Genomic DNA, 20361 nt, shown 5'->3' with positions numbered 1-20361 from the left:
AAGCAGGAAGAATTCAAGATGCAGTAAACACAGAATGCATCAGGAATAATTGCTGTGATTCAGAACCTTTTTAAGGGGAGGTTCTGCAAATAGATGTTTACACTTAATTGTGCTAGAGAACAATAGCAGAGTCAAATAAAAGGGCTGGATGTGTATTTGCCTGCAGGTTCAGAGTCACGAGCATCAGTGTGTCATTAAACCTGGTGAGGCTGGTGAGTCTAAACTTCTGCAGAATTTTTTATAACGTTCGCTTTGCTATTCTTACATAGTGTAAGAGAATGATGGCACAGATTAAATAACAGGTGAATAGCTGGTTGAAAAGAACAGTTGTCACTGGCTCACTGCCAAACTGATGGTGTCCAGGTGTGATTCTGGAGGCATTTTGAACCTGGCTCTGTTTAATATTAACAACAATAAAACAACTTGAGCGGAAAAAGACTTATAAAATTTGCAGATAAATAAAAATTGCAGCAGGGTTGCAAGTATGGTGGAAAACAGTGTCTAAATTTGAAGTGACCAAATTGGACATATAAAAAAATAGTTAATAGAGTCTGTAAAGAAGGGAAAAATGTACTTAGGGAAAAAGATTAAATGATTCTAGTGTTGACTCCTCATCATTGAGATGTGTATTACATGAGAGGAGGTAACAGAGAGCAAGCAGAGACAGGGATGAGCAAGGCCATTGAGATAGTTTTTGGTTGAAAAGGCTCAGAGGAAAAGAAGAGCTTGCCAATATGTAAAACATTATATAAAAATGATGGCGGTAAACTCTTGTTCTTGTCCACCAAGTGAAAGAAGATAGCTTAATTTTAAGCAAAGAAGACTTAGATTGGATATTGTATCAAATTCACACTTTTTAAGTGTGAAGGCAGAGAAAAATTTGAAAATGGTGCTAGGGGAATCTTTGAAATCTCTGAACAGATTAGACATCTCCACTGGAAAAAGTCTAGATATGCTTAGGGCTGCAAGTGTTTGGACTATTTTTTTGACGGTAGAAGTAGTGATCTTTTTTTAAAGAAAAACAACAAAATCATACAAAAGACACGTCCATAAATTATAAATTCTCCCAGGCTCCTAGAATATAAGGAAATACTCTGTAAGAGAATCTTTGTGAATGAGATTTTAGAGAGCACTTGTAGCATTTATCAAGAAATATTACAAACTGGGCTAATTCTCTTACCTAGATAGGCTGCAAGAGGTTCATTTTTTTCTGAAAATCTGTCACGAAAGGTGTCATTAGTTGGTATTGAAATACCACTGTCCTTCACCATGAGCACTGTACCGTTCCAGTCATATGCTCCGACTGCCCCAAGCATGATCCAATCCTTGTGCAGAGAAAAACATAAGCCTTTTCTTTATGTGGATCATCTTCAGACATTCACTGATCATGATGCCCACATTTAGATAATCCTTTCTGTATACTTACAAGATTCAGCCCTGCTTTTCTTACCAGATTATGGGCCCCACACAATCTCAGTATTTGTTAAAAATGCAAAATTTGAGAAAACAAAACGAAACAAAAAAAAATCAGGAGCTGTTCAGGAAAAGTATCTATTCATGAAACAGCTCCTACAACTTCAGCCCACCGAGACACACAGCACAGGGAGATAAAAGAGATTTAGCAAAGGTAATCAGAGAATACCACACCTAAATAGAGTCCACAGATAAACTTTCAGAAAGTTAAACCATTCTCTGTTGAACCTGTCACTATCTGAAAAATGCTTTTTGTCAATGACAAATGCTTTGCTGACCTTTCTTGCCTGAAGGCATGAATGTAGTCTTCTGGATAAAAGAGACACCAGATGGATGCCCTGAGTCTGTCAAGGTAGCAAGGTCTGAGGACCAACTTCTGAAGTGAGGTTCTGATGACAATACTTTGTTCTTTGGTAACTTCAAGCATATGCTCTACCAAATAGATAACCTTAAATCTTTCTTGGGTTGACTAACACCTGTTTCTAAGGTATAATACATCATCTGAAGTATAGTATACGATTTTATAGTGCAGAGAGTGAAAATGGATGGAGAGTATTTCTGCAAAAAAAGTATTTATGTTAAATTTCACTGAAGGTCATTTATGATTTGTTTTACCAGTGATATGCTGAGCAATACACAGCCATACGGAAAGTTTTCCTATGCATGTCAGTTTGTCTTGTACTGCTCAGAGTCTGCTCAGTTCAGTTACTTTCCTATTGTGGTCTTTTCAACTGTCACTACTTTTTCACATCTTTAAAACTTAACTCTTCCCAGTTCCTTTGATCTTATATTAAGATTCTATTTCAGTTGTGTACACTGAGCCTACCATCACAATGAGTACTTTTGATGTTCCAAAAAAAAAAAAAAAAAAAAAAGATGTAGGGAGTCATTTTCTGCTAATAAATATTCCCAGGGATTTTTGCAACCCAGTTTAATAAGAGTTTACCCCCTGAGAATTCATGTATTCAATGTATTAACAGAACTAAGAATATGCTGTGTTACTGTTAATGGAGATATCCATTACAGAAATAAAATATATGTACAGGGTAAAACCACCACAATCCCTTACATTTATATCTTCTTGTCTACATTTCACCAATGCAATACAAAAACAATTTATATATTAGTATTTATAGAGAACAGTTTTATAGTTAACATATTATAGAATATTTCTCTGATAGAAAAATGCTATGGGAGTGTTAAATTTATAGTTCATGTGAAGAGGGTACTTATTCTCTTATGCATTCATTGTATATAATCATTCTTTAAGTACATTTTACAAAAAGCTAGATTACAGGAAACTCCAAAATATCTATCAGCAAACAAGTAACAGGACTGTACAATGAGTTCTAAATACTTTTTCCAAATTCATGCCATCAGCAAAAAAGTCTACTTTGCAAAAGTATTTCTATTTTCAAACAGCTTGTTTACCTGAGAATAATGAGCACTGAAACCAGCTTGAGACATTTCCATTTCAAATGAGGCTGCTTGCTGGTCTTTTGTTGCTATTAAACAGAAAAAAAAAGAGAAAAAAAAGTTTTAAAATAAATGAGTTTTAACCTGAAAAAATCTGAATAGCGTAATGAAAATGCTCACATGATGGTAAAGGATAACATCATTAATATATCTTGCCATAGATTTTGATAATAAATATAGAAATTAAGATCTGTGTTAAATATTACCATTAAGTAGGAGAAAACGTTTCCATTTTAAGATCATGTCTCAGAACTTTTCCAAGAAATATTTCTGGGCTAAAACTGACCAGATTTGACCTCAGGCTGATGGTAAATATGTTTGGAATGTTTGATTAATATGGTTAAGCCATTTTCCACTTGAGCTAAGTGAACAATAAGACACCATCCATGTAGCCCTGGCCTTGTATTCAAGCAACTAAAAATTTGTAGGCAGCTGGTAGACCTTTAAATGAAAAACACTTGATGTTTGTATGAACCTTTGTTAAAAACAACATAGGAAAATCTCAGCCATCCAAGATTCTTAAGCCTCAGGGAACTGTACTGGGAACTGTAATCCTTCCCAGAAAGTTACATGAAAATCTCTGTTTTTCTTAAATGTCTGAATAAAAAAGGTATCAGGTGATTTAGTACTATGTCAGTATCTCTTTCAGGTAGTCATATGCTACTTATTAAATTCTGATGGGCCTTCATAAGATTGCTGTGCTCTCAGTTACATGGGAAATATCCAAGAAAAGTCTGACTTCTCCTCTACTTCAAAGCAATACTCAGTGACTATTTTGCCACTGTAAGCACCACAGATCAGGTAACTATATTCTGCATATTGATTCCTCTGTGAGAGCATGACATGGTAACAGGCAGAAGATGGGATCTATGAAATCTGTTCTGAGACTTCCACAGGAAGAGTACACAATTTTCTACCAGATGAGTGCAGAGGCAAATCTCAATCAAAGTGACTGAAACTGAGGCAAGCCATGGCTACATGAATTTCTGGCATCAGGACTACTAAACAATACTGAATTTCTGCTACTCGGCAACTAAACACTGAGGTTGTTCACTTGGACATGATGCCTGTGCTAACTGTTGCGATTTATGATCAGCCATGGGAAGCAGACATGATCTCAAACACAAAATGTTTGACACACAAACATAGGCCATCATGTTTCACAAGATGTAGCTGCTTTGCTATGTCTGAAAAAATATGGTTCCTTTTAAGCATAAAACTCTTAAGTTGCCCATTTGCTGATAAACAATATTTTTCAGTGGCAGCATTAATCATGCAATAAAAGATGCTCCTTAATGAGCTGAGAAGGGCAGGATTCTCACAGCTTCAGGCAGAGTACAATGCCAGTATTGTCAGTATGTGCAGTTCTGAATGCTGCTTAGATAATGGCCCCCAGTCTAATTTTCCATTAAGTTTCAAACTGCCAAGCATCCTACAAAAGATATTTTGTGAAAAAACATTTGTGCCTGCCTACAGATTGGATGAAACATAAAAATGCAGTTAAATCCAGAAGTCCATGCCATGAGACACAGAAGCATATGAAAAAGATTATGTGTAAAAATTGACTGGCTGTCAAGTGTGGGTTTTTGTTGGATTTCATTTTTCAACTCTCAATTTTCCTTTGCATTTTTTTAAGACAAAAACCAAAAAGAAAACAAGAAATCTAGAGGGCAAAAAAAATAAAATGTACTATTATAATAGTAGGAGACTTAAAACACATTCAGATACAGAATTGCAAGAATCAAGTTTCCTGTGATCTCTATGTTATGTACAGAAATTTTGTACAGAAATTACAGAAACATTGTATGGGGTTAATTTAACTTCCAATAAAACTAGTTTGTCACAAGAAAGCTGTGTGGGACAGGAAACCATGGCTAAAGAATCAACAGAAATGGACTTATTCACCATCCTCTAGCTCTAGGGACTTTAACTTCCCGGACATATTCTGGAAATACAGTACAGCCTAGAGGAGGCAGTCTAGGAGGTTCCTGGAGTGCATGGAAGACAGCTTCCTGACTCAGCTGGTTAGTGAGCCTACCGGAGGGGGTGCCCTGCTAGACCTGCTGTACACAAACAGAGAAGGACTGGTGGGAGATGTGGTGGTAGGGAGCTGTCTTGGGCAGAGTGACCACGAAATTGTAGAGTTCTCTATTCTTGGTGAAGTCAGGAGGTGGTCAGTAAAACTATTACCTTGGACTTCTGGAACGCAGATTTTGAACTGTTCAGGACACTGCTAGGGAGGGTCCCTTGGGAGTCAGTTCTGAAGAGCAGAGGGGTCCAGAAAGGCTGGAGCTCCTCAAGAAGGAAGTCTTAAAGGTGCAGGAGCAGGCTGTCCCGGTGTGCCATAAGATGGGCCGGCGGGGAAGAAGACCGTCATGGCTGAACAGGGAACTTTTGCTGAGTGATTGGAAGAGTTTATGACCAGTGGAAGAAGGGGCAGGTAACTTGAAGAGAGTACAAGGAACTTGCCAGTGTATGCAAAGAAGAAATCAGGAAGGTCAAAGCCCAGTACGAGCTCAACCTGGCTGCTGTGGTTAAGGATAACAAAAAATGTTTTTATAAATATATTAACAGCAAGAGGAGGGCCAAGGAGAATCTCCATCCTTTACTGGATGCAGGGAGGAACATGACTACTAAGGACAAGGAAAAGGGTGAGATTCTCAATGCCTTTTTTACATCTGTCTTTACTAGCCAGACCACTTATCCTTGGAGTACTCAGCCTCCCAACCTGGAAGTCTGGGACAGGAAGCAGAAGAACCCCCCCCACACACAGTTCAGGTGGAAACAGAGACCTGCTGCTCCACCGGGACTGTCACAAGTCTATGGGGCCATACGGGATCCACCCGAGGATGCTGACGGAATTGGCTGATGTGATGGCCACTTTCCATCATCTATCAGTAGTCGTGGTCATCCAAGGAGGTCCCAGATGACTAGAGACTTGCTAATGTGATGCCCATCTATAAGGGTCGTAGTGAGGACCTGGGGAACTACAGGCCTGTCAGCCTGACCTTGGTGCCCGGAAAGGTGATGGAACAGGTCATCTTGAATGCAATCACGCAATGTACGCAGGACCACCAGGGAATCAGGCCCAGTCAGCATGGGTTCATGAAAAGCCATGGGTTTATGAAAGGCAAGTCCTGCCTGACCAACCTCATCTCCTTCTATGACTGTGTACCACACCTGGTGGATGAGGGAAAGCCTGTTGATGTAGTCTACCTAGACTTCAGTAAGGCCTTTGACGTGGTCTCTTGTAGTATTCTCCTGGAGAAGGTGGCAGCCCATAGTTTGGACAGGTACACGCTCTGCTGGTTTAAAAAACTGGCTGGATGGTTGGGCTGAAAGAGTGGTGAATGCAGTGAAATCCAGCTGGCAACTGGTCACCAGTGGTGTTCCCCAGGGGTCAGTGTTGGGACCCATCCTCTTTAATATCTTTATTGATGATTTGGATGAGGGAATTGAGTGCACCCTCAGTAAGTTTGCAGATGACACCAAGTTGGGGGGAAGGGAAGGGTCTATCAGCTGGAGGGTAGGAAGGCCCTGCAGAGGGACCTGGACAGGATGGGTCGATGGGCAGAGGCCAGTGGGATGAGGTTCAACATGGATAAGTGCCGGGTCCTGCTCTTTGGTCACAACAATCCCATGCAGCGCTACAGGCTTGGGGCAGAGTGGCTGGAAAGCTGTGCAGAGGAAAAGGATCTGGGGATGCTGATTGATGCTTGCCTGAACATTAGCTGGCAGTGTGCCCACATGGCCAAGAAGGCCAAGTGCATCCTGTCTTGTATCAGGAATAGTGTAACCAGCAGTACCAGGGAGGTGCCCTGGTCCCCTTGTGCTGTCCCCTTGTATTCTGCTCTGCTGAGGCTGCACCTCGAGTACCGTGTTCAATTTTGGGCCCCTCAGTACAAGAAGGACATTGAAGCCCTGGAGTGTGTCCAAAGAAGGGTTAAGAAGCTGCTGAAGGGCCTGGGATACAAGTCCTATGAGGATCGGCTGAGGGAACTGGTGTTGTTTAGTCTGGAGAAGAGAAGGCTCAGGGAAGACCTTATTGCTCTCTACAACTACCTGAAAGGAAGTTGTGGGGAGCTGGGAGTCGGCCTCTTCTCACAGATAACTAGCAATAGCACTAGAGGAAATGGCCTCAAGTTGCACCAGGGGAGGTTCTAGTTGGAAATTAGGAGACATTTCTTCTCAGAGCAGTCAGGCATTGGAACGAGTTGTGCAGGGAGGTGGTGGAGTCACTGTCCCTGGGGTTGTACAAGGAAAGGTTGGACATGGTACCTAGGGACATGGTGTAGTAGGTGATATTGGTGGTAGGGTGATGGGTGGACCAGATGATCTTGAAGGTCTTTTCCAACCTTAATGATTCTATAATTCATCAGAACAATTCAGCCTTGCTATGCTTTGCCATAAAGCTAATATCATATTCTAGTTTTCATTCTGACTTTGCTTGTGGCCAGATTATGCTATTTCTGAAGCTTCCACAGGTGTAGGAGGGAGCATAATTTCTTGTCTCACATTACAGGTGTCTTATATAGAAAACTTGGCACAGACTGAAGTCCTGGTGAAGATGTGGAAACCAAGAATCCTTTTGGGTGTGGTGAAATTACCTATCTCAACTCTCAATGTGTGGATGAACATAATTTTTTGTTTGCTTGTTTTGGATATTTATATTTTGTAATAGCGTCAAGTCTATCTAAAAATAAAATTTGAAAATAAAGCAAATATATATCAAGGCACGAATATCCAAAAGGCTTATGTTAAAATTTTATGTTAAATATAAATTACTCATATTCAAGAAGTAGATATTTGTTTCTTCATCGCTTGCAAGAACTTAAAGCTTAATTCAAGTAGTACTGTAGAATTTGCTGATACTTAGAAAAAGTGCAATATACCGGAAGTACCACATTATTGAAGGAATTGTGTATATCATATAAGCAGGTAACACTTCCGCAATTTAATCAAACAGATTCATCATCATGTACATAACTATATGTATTTGGACATTTTATTAAGCTACTAAACTTGTTTAATTTTCAAATGTTTTGCAATTTTTTTTTCTTATGATTAGAGGAATGAATTACTAGTGTCAATGGAAGGGTTAGATCCTATTGTACAAACCATTCTCCATCAGCAAAAAGTATTTAATTTCTGTTTGAACAACTGTTTTGTAATTCAAAGTGAATTCTTTCTACTTAGCAGGGACTTACAAAAGAGCTCTTATTCTATGAATTTTAAAGTACTCAATAAACTTCAGTAAGGTAAACTTTGGTCTTTAGAGAGATTAAATACTTCTCAATAATTATTTTTTTTTATAAGTGATGAAACGAAGTCTTCTGGAAAGAAAAAAGAATATATTAAACAGAAAAGAAATAGTAGCAGTCAGCTGAAGACAGTAATATCAACTCACACTAAATGATATACTAACAAAATACTTAGATGTCTGAGAAACATAACTCCAATTTAAAAAACTTTAAAATAAACTCTCATATTTGTATTAGTTTCTTGACATTTAACTCCACGTTATCTTTTGTTCCAGCTATAAACTATACTTTTCCTGCTACTTGTAAGCTGAGATGTTGAAAAAAATAAGTCCAAACAGATGGATGTTATATCTGTGTGACACTAAGCCCTTCAGTGTTGGCCAATATAATTTATAACTAATAAACTGTCTTCTGTTACAAGTACTGAGCTTGAAACAAACAGAGTTGGACAGTGTTGCCTAATTTGGATGGAAAATGTAAGCAGACATTAGGAGATGATAACTTTTCTCTGCTAAAATCTGATCATCACAAACATTTCCAAAGAAAAAATATTTCTTGCGAACTCTATACACCAAGTCTGTGATAACGTGTACAGCAAAGTAGCGTGTTGCAGTTAATAAATATCAAGAGAACTTACAGGTATAGGCAGACAAACATATGACTGTGGGTTAGTTTAGGACATGCTCTTACAATACTCTTTTACATAATGGAAGGCACCTTTGCATTCACCCAGTGCTAAAGTGGTAACGGTCTTCAGTGACCCTTCTTACTCTTTTAGGCTACTGTTCCTATCTGTTCTAACCCATCTGAACGCATCTTCACATCATTATCTATATTTTTGATGTCTACTGATCTTTACAATCAGCATGAAAAAATACACGTATAATGCATTTTATGCAGCAAAATACATTGCAAAGGAGGATAAAAGCAGGTGGTCTTTTGTTTGCTTCATTTTTAATGCAGGCATAAAGTAAAATTTTAAACAGTGTCATACCTTCCAGGGCAAATATTCTCTCTCCAAGTGCTTCAACAATAGTCAGAAGAGCCAATTCATCAGAGACATTGAAGAAATGCTTCTCGGTAGGCTTACTGGCAATTGATTTTATTTCCTCTACAAATTTCTCAGTACTTAAATTTCCTCTGCTGTAGCTGCCAAGAATCTAAAGAAAAAAAAAAAAGAAAAAAAAGAAAAAAGTCAAGGGTATGTTTTAAATCCTATTTTTAAAGATACCTTTGAGGTAGGTTGTCAGAAAATATTGGAAAATCATATCTACCCTTAATTGTTCTGTTAAAACCTCCCTCATATTCCTAGTCTTGATTGATTAAAAGCCATTCTTTTCCAACAAGAACAGAACAGTATGAGGGAGGGCTCAGTTTTTTCCTGAAAGTACCAACAATAGTGAACAATGCAACTATATGGTGTAATGTCTGCTATCCTCAACTGCCCTTTTTTTCCTTTCTTCACAAAATTCTAATGATTAGTTGAAGCAGAGCTTCATTTAGAAAACAAACAAACAAAAAGCCATCCCAAACAGAATATACAATTGCATTGACTTCTGCATAGGTACCACTAGTTCTCCTCATAACATAGCATATGAGCAATTAACGACATGCTAATTTAGGTATAGAATAGTTTTTTGTTATGTGCAAATTTGCCCTGTAAATGCACACACCACCACCACTTGCATTCAGCATCATGGTACAAGACGTCAGTCCACAGTTTTAATATTGCTGCTGTAAAAACTCAGGATGCCTTAAAATGAGGAAACACATTTTTCCAATTTCCAGACCAACGTTTATTTTTCAAGGGAAAAAAAAAAACATTCTGCATGCTTACTTGCTTTGAGAGGGGAACCAAAACCAAATTTCCAGGTTCTAGCACTGCTGGACATGGAAGCAATTCAAATTTGGTTCTAGGCAAATATTTTACTGCTAAAAAATACTGAAGATTCAGCAAGGACTTCTTCTTTAATGCTCTCCATCTTTATGAAGGAAACCACTGAAAATCTGGTTCATTTGTGATTCAACTTCAGTTTGATAACTTTCTTTAAAGACAACATTTTTCTTTAAAATGCTTGGTTCTGTACTTCATTGTACTGATACTTAAGCAAGTAGCAAGCTTTTTCATCATCTGGTAACAATACTTCTGGAAGATATTGTTTGAGGTATGAAAAGAAAATGAAAAACATACTACTTCATTCATTTCTGGAACTGGAAATTGAACTGTATTCAAAACCTGAGGGTATTGTAAGATAGGTTGATCCTGTTAGAAAACAAAGAGAGATAGGGACAGAGAAGAAACAATCCAATGTATCTTAAATATTAATAAGAAAAAGGAGATTATTCCAGTATAGAATGTACAAATACAGTAGTTTACACCAAATGCATCATTAATTTTTTCTTCTCACTCCGGATGAACTAACTTCCATCATGTTCATACTCCCATTCAGCTACTAAGTTTGCTCAACATGAAAATGACAACTTTAGTATCCCAGAACACAGAACAGCCATAATACACCATGATTCATTTATAGTTTACTTGTTTACTGTTTTTTTTTCTTTTTAAGTGGATAATGTGTCTGTAGAAATTGCTCAGATCTGAATTAATCCACTCTGTTCACTGTTCCTCTTAACTAGAAAGATTACATTTTATACTGCCCCTCATATTCTTTCTCTCCTTTATTTTCACAAACCTCTCAAGATACATTGCTTTCTGATGTGCTTTAATATCAGAAAACAATTTTTTTTTTTTTTAATCTATGAAATTATTATATTTTCATAAAGATTCTGTGATGTGAACTTTTTAAACAGACATTTAAACAGACATTTGGAAGACGAAACATGCCTATAAGATTTGTAATATTTCCCATTACATTTCACTTACAGCAATAGCAAATCTTTGAATGTTTTCATCTTCACAACTATCAATCACTTCTTTCAATCTGTAGTTATCATGTGATTCCCCATCAGTCACAATAACCATTACTTTTTGTACTCCTCTTCGTGCACCATGAGCCTCAGTAAAAGCCTCTTCCCTAAAGGGAGCATAAAGGGTTTAGAGAAAGGCAAGGTCAGCATTTAGTGCACACATAATTTCTGCAGTGTCAACCCTAAGCTAAAATACTTTACATTAACGAGGATGTAGGAAAGGGAAATTAATATTAACCAGGAACAAATAGAAACAACAACAATTGGAACTTGCATGACAGTTTACAGCCAAAGAATTTCAGAAGCATTCATTCATTATTCATTCATTCGACTGTGACAGAAGAAAACAACGCTGAATGGTGAAGAATTCTTTTTCTACCCAAATAAACTCCCAGCACCTTAAAACAGTTTTGTCACCTTAAAAACAAACAAACAAACAAAATCCCACCACCAATCAACACCCTTCCCCTAAAATCCACATACTAAAAAAAAATTATTTCCACTCTACAGCAGCACTTCTAGTGGTCAAAATTCAGTTACCAGCACCTCTACACATTTACAGCAAAACTGGGTATTGCAGGTGTGTCAGAAGTCATCTGCAAGTGAGTGATGGTAGGCAGGGGTGACCCTTTGAATCCACAGCTGTAGGTGGGGAAAAGGACACTGAGGTTCTGGGGAGCTGCTCATGCAGGCTGGGCATGGCTTGGTTCTGCATGCAACCAGGAAAGGAGAGGGCGAGTTAGGGTTCTGGAGAAGATGGAACGAAGCAAAGCTTCCTCTTTTTAGAGAAACCACAGAACTCTATCTAATACTGGCCACGTGGGTAAAAGCTAAGATCCACATCTGACAATGGCCTTAAGTAGATGTGTAGGAAGACTGCAAGAACTGAGGAAGCTTTGCTGATACTTCCTGTATATACAAGCCTGCAATGGCTTGTGGTGCCCAGGGACATTCTGAACCACATGTGGTTTCTGCATATTTGGTAATCCTCAACTGGTTCTGCTTTCATGAACTTACTCAGACTCCCTCGAGCCTCTACTTGTATCTAAGAATTGATCTAGCTTTACTTATGAAGACGTAACAATTCTGTTAACTTTAAGACCTGATATCAACAGAGCTTCAGTCAGATAATCAAACAGTTCACCAGGAAGATGTTGCACATTTTAATTAGGCAGTTGTTTGGAAAGGGAGAATGCATTCATTTATGGAATAAAGTAATGCTGCCATGCCAGGGAAAATAGTAGGAGAGAAAAGATATGAAAGGTTTAGCAATGCATATTATTAGTATATTTGTGTATATCAATGAGGTCCATTCTTAGGTAAACTTTTGTGCCAAAACTATCTCTGAGGAAACACTTTTCTTGAAATGGACAGCAAACTAACGGCAAATATTGCCCATTTGAGCAAGTAGTTTCTATTGTTTGCTCAGTAATGATCTGAGTAAGTGAAGAACCAGAACAACATCGTATGTTTTCAGAATGTCTCTCAATGTCTTCTATTCTAATTGTATTTTGTTTTCTTATCTTTCAGATCTGATGACCTGGTCATAACCAGGTCTGATAGGCTAGGAGCGGAAATGGATAACTGCTTGCTTCTCTCATATGGGAGTTTGATTTTGCATTTACTGTCTATTCTAAAAGAGTCAGATTTTATTTTTCTCTTAAAAGAAGTAATTCTAAGTAACAATACTAATACAACAGATCCAATACAGGCATCGGGTCTGTATTGGGAACGGTATTATTTAACATCTTTGCCGGTGACATGGACAGTGGGATCGAGTGCAACCTCAGCAAGTTTGCTGATAACACCAAGCTGTGTGGCGTGACTGACAGACTGGAGGGAAGGGATACCATTCAGAGGGACCTCAACAGGCTTGAGAGGTGGGCCTGTGAGAACCTCATGAAGTTCAACAAGGCCAAGTGCAAGGTTCTGCATTTGGGTTGGAGCAATCCCAAACACGAATACAGGCAGGGCAACGAATGGATTATAAACAGCCCTGCAGAGAAGGAGTTGGGAGTACTGGTGGACGAAAAAGTGAATGTGAGCCAGCAGTATGCACCTGCAGCTCAGAAAGTCAACTGTATCCTGGGCTGCATCAAGAGCAGTAAGGATAGAAGGATGAGCAAGGTGATTCACCACCACTTCATTCTCATGAGACCCCACGTGGAGCACTGTGTTCAGCTTTGGGGCCCCCAACAGAAGAAGGACACGGAGCTGTTGGAGCAAGTCCAGAGGAGGGCCACGAGGATGATCAAAGAGCTGAAGCACTTCTCCTACAAAGTCAGCCTGAGAGAGTTGGGATTGTATAGCCTCAAGAGGAAATGTATTTGGGAAAAATTTACAGTGACCTTCCAGTACCTAAAGGAGGTCTACAAGAAAGATGGGGATGTGAATGTAGTAGTCTGACAACGGGTAATGGCTTTAAACTAAAAGAGGGCAGATTTAGATTAGATATATGGAAGAAATTCTTCACTGTGAGTGTGATGAGGCACTGGAACAGACTGCCCAGAGAAGTTGTCGATGTCCCATCCCTGGAAGTGTTTAAGGCCAGGTTGGATGGGGCTTTGAGCAACCTGGTCTAGTGGTAGGTGTCCCTGCCTATCGCAGGTGGTTGGAACTAGATGATCCTTAACGTCCCTTCCAACCCAAACCACTCTATGATTCTATGATTTTTAATTTCCCAATGCACCAGAAGCTTCAAAAACTCAGATATGAAATATCTAGAATTGTTGATAAATGTGGACTCAAATCGCATAATAATCTTAACCTCAGAAGAAAGATGAATTAACACTAAAAAATTCTACTTTTTCCTGTTTCCTTTGAAAAACTGAATCTGCTTTACACCGCAGCGTAAACAGTTCCTACCTGCTTTATGTGTGCATCAAAGACTTTAAATCTACTTTTCTTAGGACTACAGCCTTGTTCCACATCTTTTTTATTTCCCCATTTCCTCCATTCAAGAGACAGATGCCTTTCCAGTGTGCCATGTACAACTGCTGTAGAAACTGGATGGAGTATGTTTATCCAACCTCTTCCTAAATCTCATTCATCTAGCTAAAATGATGTCAGATGTCAGTCACATCATATTTTTGATTTATAAAATCGGAACTATCACCTTAGCCGTTAATATTTGTTTCTGCCTTATCCAGGACAATATTTTGACAACATACCTTGCTGTATCTATTCCAAGGGCTGTCATAGTTTGTGTGCCACCTCTCTGGCGTATTCTTGTGGCTGCAGCCATCACTTCTTCTGTTGTTGAGTAGGTATTCAGGTAAAATTCGTGGACTACAGTCTGTCCATACTGAACAATTCCAACCTGAAACACACCATTCATAATAAAAATCAACCACTGTTAAAGAAAGAGGCTGTTTCTCTTGCAGTAATATAAATTCCCATCTGTACCTAAACCCAGGAAAAAAGTGAACACTGTCTTTCCCCCAAATATTAAATACCTATTAGCTTTTGAGCAAGACTGGCTAGAAAATGGTCAATTTCAGTGAAATGTCTTGAAGTTTTTAAGTTGTTTTTATAAAAAAACTGGAATAAGTGAAAAGCAGGTTCAACTCTTAGCTTTTCCTGATCTAAGGTAATCTGAGCTGCAGCTCTGCTCTGCTCTTGGCCAAGGCAGACCAATACCCTAACCATCAGTCATAACTTTTCAAAAAGATTTCCTTAAAACATAAGAAACTGTGTTTCACAACTGTTATTTTTATCCAAATATAGTGCTCATAAAACCAGTAGACTATTTACCCTAGAAACTACACTGCATTGACAAATTTAGGCTCTTGGGGCATGAGGAAGACCTAAGTACCCTTATCTTGATGAAGATAGTTGGGCAGTCCAGGACATGGCCATTCTCCAGCAGGAGGTAGGCCAGAGTAATATGTCTGACCAGTGCCTGAGGGGACAACATAAAATGATGGCTCCTGGAATGTTTGGATGATGGAGACTCGAGATGACCTCACACAGGCAATTCTTTGTATGAAAAATCAACACATGGGACTGAAACCAAACCACAAATGCCTGAGGGAACCTGCTGCAAAAACAAAATGCAAAATGAAAAGAAGAGGAGCAATATTCTTAAATACTAATTAATTTCTCTCATTCATTTCTGTCACTTTTAATGTTTTGGCAGGTACCTGACAGCATTTACTGGGAAGAATCCACACAATGTTCCATTAGCATATTTCAATTTTATGTTACACATGGCAATTTATAGGTGTTATTTAGGATAATGTAGTGTTACATGGCATATTTATGCCTCATTCATCTATTATTAAAAGCACTCTAGCATTTAGGTTCTGAGGATCAATAAGATCTCTGGGATGTTTATGCCATCATATTATTTTAGAGGTGGCTTAGTACGTACTTTGCAATTGCTTTATAGGTGCTTTTTGAGGTACTTTCATAGCCTGTCAGATTATGCACAATGTTTGCTTGCTGGCATTCATTTAAATACATTACTTATATTTAAACCAAAAGTGTGACTTGTAGAAGAGGAGCAGATTTGGACAAATATTTGATACTAAACATGGATATCATGATCACTATGAAGAGCTAGCTCCGTAAGATTATGGGACAATGCCCATCTCTGGAGGTGTACAAGGCCAGGCTGGACGGGGCTTTGGGCCCCCTGGTCTGGTGGGAGGTGTCCCTGCCCATGGCAGGGGGGCTGGAAATGGAAATCTTTAAGGTCCCGTCCAACCCAAACCATTCTGGGATTCTATGATCCTGTGATTCTACGACAAGAAGTATAGTGGTATGTGGTAGAAAAATCTACACCACTTAATTTCTGTAACCTGTTGAAAATACAATCAAATCTGGAAGAACCTATGTAGTTTAAAAGTTAGGACAAATTGCACCCTTTAACAATATTTTAATTCTCTCTCAGAGGCATGCTTTCCACCATCAAGAGCAGCCAGAGGTTGCGCCTTCTCCTGGGCAGCAGGACATTAATTTTGGGCTGGGATTACACCATAGGCTGGGGCATGCACTGTATTACAACTCACAGCAACCTTGTGGCTCCAGCTGTATCCAACACTGAAGATGAAATTTTTAACCCTTTCTCTCCAAGGCAAATATTTTGTGACATATATCTGTGAGGGATACACTCTGAGAGAACATGCTGTGATGTTCCTGTTCTGTAGAAAATACTGTTAAATTCATGATAGAGTTTTCTCTCTTCTCTCCCATTTTTTGTGGTAGCAGCGAAAAATTTATTTCTAATTATTATTATTATTTTGTTATCTGACACTTTCATACAACATAATCTGAAGGGGATGGTGCTCGTCATTTAAAAAGCTTGTTGCTAACTGTTGAAAAATGACAGGTCTTCATCATGCTTGGTCTTTTGGAGCTGAAGAGGAGTGCCACAACTATTCCAGAAGCACACACAAGAATCAAAAGCAGAGACTTTTGTATGTCAGTGAGCTTGCCTCTGTGGATTCACAGACTCCATCTTTGAGGATTTTATTGGCACCAAGGTTTGAATCAGCCATTGACTGCTGCCAGGATCAGGATAATACATATCTGCTCATCTTCAGCTATTCTAGAGACCCATCGTGGTGTTGTCTTTTTCCTAAAAAAGGAGTACAAGCTGAGACGCTGAATTGTCTCATTTCCTGTTTGAAAGGAAACACTGTCCATGATCACAGCAAGTAAACATTTTGAGCATTTCCTTCTCAGGAAGTGAATAGGAAGAACATCTGAGTCTGGAAAACTGCACTGTGTAGCATAGCTTGTAAATCAGGAAGGAAAGGGGGCATGTGGTTATCTTTTGGGATACAATTGTTCTGTGGGACCCTTCCTTAGCACTAGCTTTGAAAACACTTGTCATCATGTTCTACATATTTCATGGCATCAGTGGTAAGCCACACCTCACAAAGGGTAAGAAAACTTCCCCAAACCTACAAAGCAGTATGTCCCAGTCTTCTACTAAATCATAAATTCAAGTTCGCCTTTTAAAATTAGAATTGTGTGCTATGAAGCATATAATTATATAGCCATGAAGGTATGAGATTTTGTAGGTTATAAATCTAATAGATAACTATAAATGACACAACTATGTGGTACAAATATACCATTTATGAGACAATAAACCTGTTCAAACTGCTTAACTTCAGGAAGACCCTAAGACTGGCTTACAGGTGGTGTATGTTTTGACTTGCTTGTTCAATTTCAATCTGGAAAATGCAATAGTATTAAATAGAAAAACATAGTTTTGTTCTGCTCCAGAAAACCCAACATTTTTCCCAGCATTACTGACCATAATCTGTCGAACATCTTTGTAATTCCTAAGTTAATGTTCCCTTCCCTAGCATACCATGGATTTTATAATACACAAGGGAATAATTCTTTAATTGTCTCCAGTTCCTGTGAAAAAAGTGTTGTAAGAGAGAACAGGCAAACGAAAGACTGTTCTACTTTGGGACAAAACATTTTAGAGGGCAATTACTTACAGTTCCTTCTATTAATGAACACAGCCCCTTATTTGGAAAGCACGATCTGGCTTTCCCAATCAATTATTAAATTATTCTATGTGTTTAAAAAATAAAAATAAATGGAAAACCATGCAGCACATGGCAAGGATATGCTGGGATTTACACCACTGGTTTGTATAGGAAAGTAAATCCAAAACCATTTCTGATTTAAGTCATATTTAAGGTAAAAGAAAAGCAGAGATGCCTTAGGAAGCACTAATGAACAATACATTTATCCTATGGAGAACTTGCTAAAGATTTCAAAATCAAACCAAAGTTGAATTATTTTTTCTACATTTTGTTTGGTCTATCACACTCGCAAGGACTCAGACAGAAATTACTTTTAAAGCACTGCAAGTATCTTTCTTCATCCTGATTTTTTTTTTAATATCTCTAAAACACTTCTATTCTTCTGGAGATGAAACTGATAATAAGATATGACATGGGACGATTTATTAGTTCACTGATACAGCCCCTTTGGAAATATAATAAGGTACAGGCCAAACACCTACAGCTGATTATGTCATATATCATTGAAGAAATAAAACATCTGAAAATTTCTGAGTGCCATTACAACAGAGTTTTAAAGTTGGAATTGAGCATGTCAATGCATTCTGCTCTCTCTTTTGATACTCCTCTACCACAGATGGTTGTTCACATATGAACAATTAAAAAGCATACTCTCATATTAAACAGACAATTATCTCTACAGAATTTAAAAGAAAAGAAAAGAAAACAAAACAAAGCAAAACTTTCCTTTGCAGTTGCATTAAAATGTGCAATAAGGCAGACAGAAGTATTTTCTACCTTGTATTATTTTTTCTCATCTCATTCATCTTCCATTTCCACTTCTCTGTTGTCACTTTCCCCATACATCTTTTATCCCTAACCTCAGGATATGCAGCTTAACCATCAAAATGACATTGTTTTTCAGAGAATGGGACAAAAAGGAAGGAAGTATTTCTGAAAAATATTATACTAAACTTTGGTTATTTGCATATGAATCTTCTGGCTTTCACTTTATATGCCAAGCAGGGGACACGGAAGAATTTTTCTTCCTTCTTGCCACAACTCTAATGACCATTGTTCATGGATGGGGTTAGCAAGAGTGGAAAATAATTCTCCTAAGCCTCTAATCAAAACATGGTTTTGAACAAGTCACACCCAAGCGGCTAAGGAGCTATTCTGTAATCACCTCATTCCTTTCCCATGCAAGAGGAAAACAATCTGAAGCCAGTGAAAGTACACTGATTTCAATGTGCTCAAAAATGATGAGAAAATTAAAATGGAAAAAAAAAATGGTTAAAACAGACAGAAAGTAAACAATTGTTCTTTTACTCTGTATAGGAACAGGAGGGGGAAGAAACCTGCCTGCTCTGTTGTTTCTCCTCTTCCCGACAGCATAGGTGCAAAAAACATAAACTTTTTACTACGTGTGGCTATTCCTGGGTTCTCAGGAAGAGAGATGGGAGGAAAGGAGAGGGTTGGAATACCCCTCCTGGGGAGGGAGAGGAAGGGTAACAAGTCCCAAGAAAATTCCATTTAGGTTTGCCCTCCATTTCCAGTTTTTCATTCTTTCTCTCCCTTTTCCAATTCTTATCTCCCTTTCAAATATTTCTGTTCTTTAGCAACCACATGCCAAAGTTGACATTCTTGAGTGAATAAGTATATGTGTGAGAAGAAGAAGGGTAGTTATGCCAAATAATTGAAAGAACAAATTTTGTAGGTGGAGATGGCTGGCTGTTGGAGTGCAGGCAAGCAAGGACTTTTTGTGCACGACAAGGTAGGAATCTAAAATCATGCATAACAGAGGTGTGACAATGTAAAAAAAATTGAGAATTTCTTTGGGAGGAATACAGGTGAGGGTGCTGTATAGTTCATTGCCCTGTGTACTATTCCTATGAAACCCTTTGGGCATAAGGCAGCAATGATTTCCTTGCAGCCATTGCCCTGCACTGGGAAGTTGAGCTTTAAATATTTTCTCAAGGTGCCATGTATGTTTGAGTAATCACCACCACAGGGACCAGGAAGATTTTTTCCCCTTTCTATTAAATTTAACAAGGTATTTTTCCCTCTTCCACACAATATCTGGAAAAGCAGGGTGTTTAAAATAACAGGATGCAATTTTAAAGCTGACAGTTTATAAGCAATAATTTTACCAGCCAGTGTTCAGTACAGCCAACAGGGAAGTTAATCCGATCAACTTGGGAAATGATGGGGATACTCTCTGCAGACAGATATATCCCTTTACGGGATATACTCACTCTCTCCTTTGTGTAGGTAGTCTGAGGAGATTTAGGCATGAGCTGAGTATTAGGAAATAACATGAAGTCGGAAAAAACCTGTAGCATTGGCCTGCAGCACACCAAATATTATACAGGATCCTAGAAAAGCCTTGATTTTGGGAGGAGGGAGAAGTGAAAGGAAGTTTCTTTTGTTGTTAACATAGCTTTCTGTGTTAAAATGTATTCATGTGTATGTGTTTGCCCCTTCCCTGTACTCTCCTCAAATTGCTGTTTACGTTCTCTGTTCAGTGGACTCTGAAACACGTCAGGTCCTTAGCTGGGGTAATCTGTTGTAGCTCCATTAATTCTGATGGAACTGCGCTGATTTATAGCAGCTGGTAATTTGGCCCTCTCCATTTATTATACAGCTTTTGCCATTGATAACATGCAGCTTAACAGCCACTCATTAATTATGATTTCAAATGTTTTAAAGCTACATGCTTAGTGCCCCAAGGT

General features: G+C 38.4%; 1 protein-coding gene across 1 annotated transcript in view; it reads right to left on the bottom strand.

Moving 5' to 3' along the window:
- ITGA1 (integrin subunit alpha 1) overlaps positions 1-20361 on the bottom strand; it is an 80279-nt gene that overhangs the window by 25724 nt on the left and 34194 nt on the right. Inside the window, exons 7-11 of the mRNA XM_040540621.1 lie at positions 14309-14457; positions 11095-11245; positions 9205-9370; positions 2905-2978; positions 1181-1325 (exon numbers count right to left, since the gene is read on the bottom strand). Coding sequence (XP_040396555.1) covers positions 1181-1325; positions 2905-2978; positions 9205-9370; positions 11095-11245; positions 14309-14457 — 685 coding nt within the window. The remainder of the gene's footprint in view (positions 1-1180; positions 1326-2904; positions 2979-9204; positions 9371-11094; positions 11246-14308; positions 14458-20361) is intronic.

The sequence above is a fragment of the Cygnus olor genome, chromosome Z (assembly GCF_009769625.2).
Source record: "Cygnus olor isolate bCygOlo1 chromosome Z, bCygOlo1.pri.v2, whole genome shotgun sequence".
Taxonomy (NCBI): Eukaryota; Metazoa; Chordata; class Aves; order Anseriformes; family Anatidae; genus Cygnus; species Cygnus olor.
The sequence above is the reverse complement of the archived record's forward strand: the minus strand, read 5'-3'. Positions and strand labels throughout refer to the sequence as shown.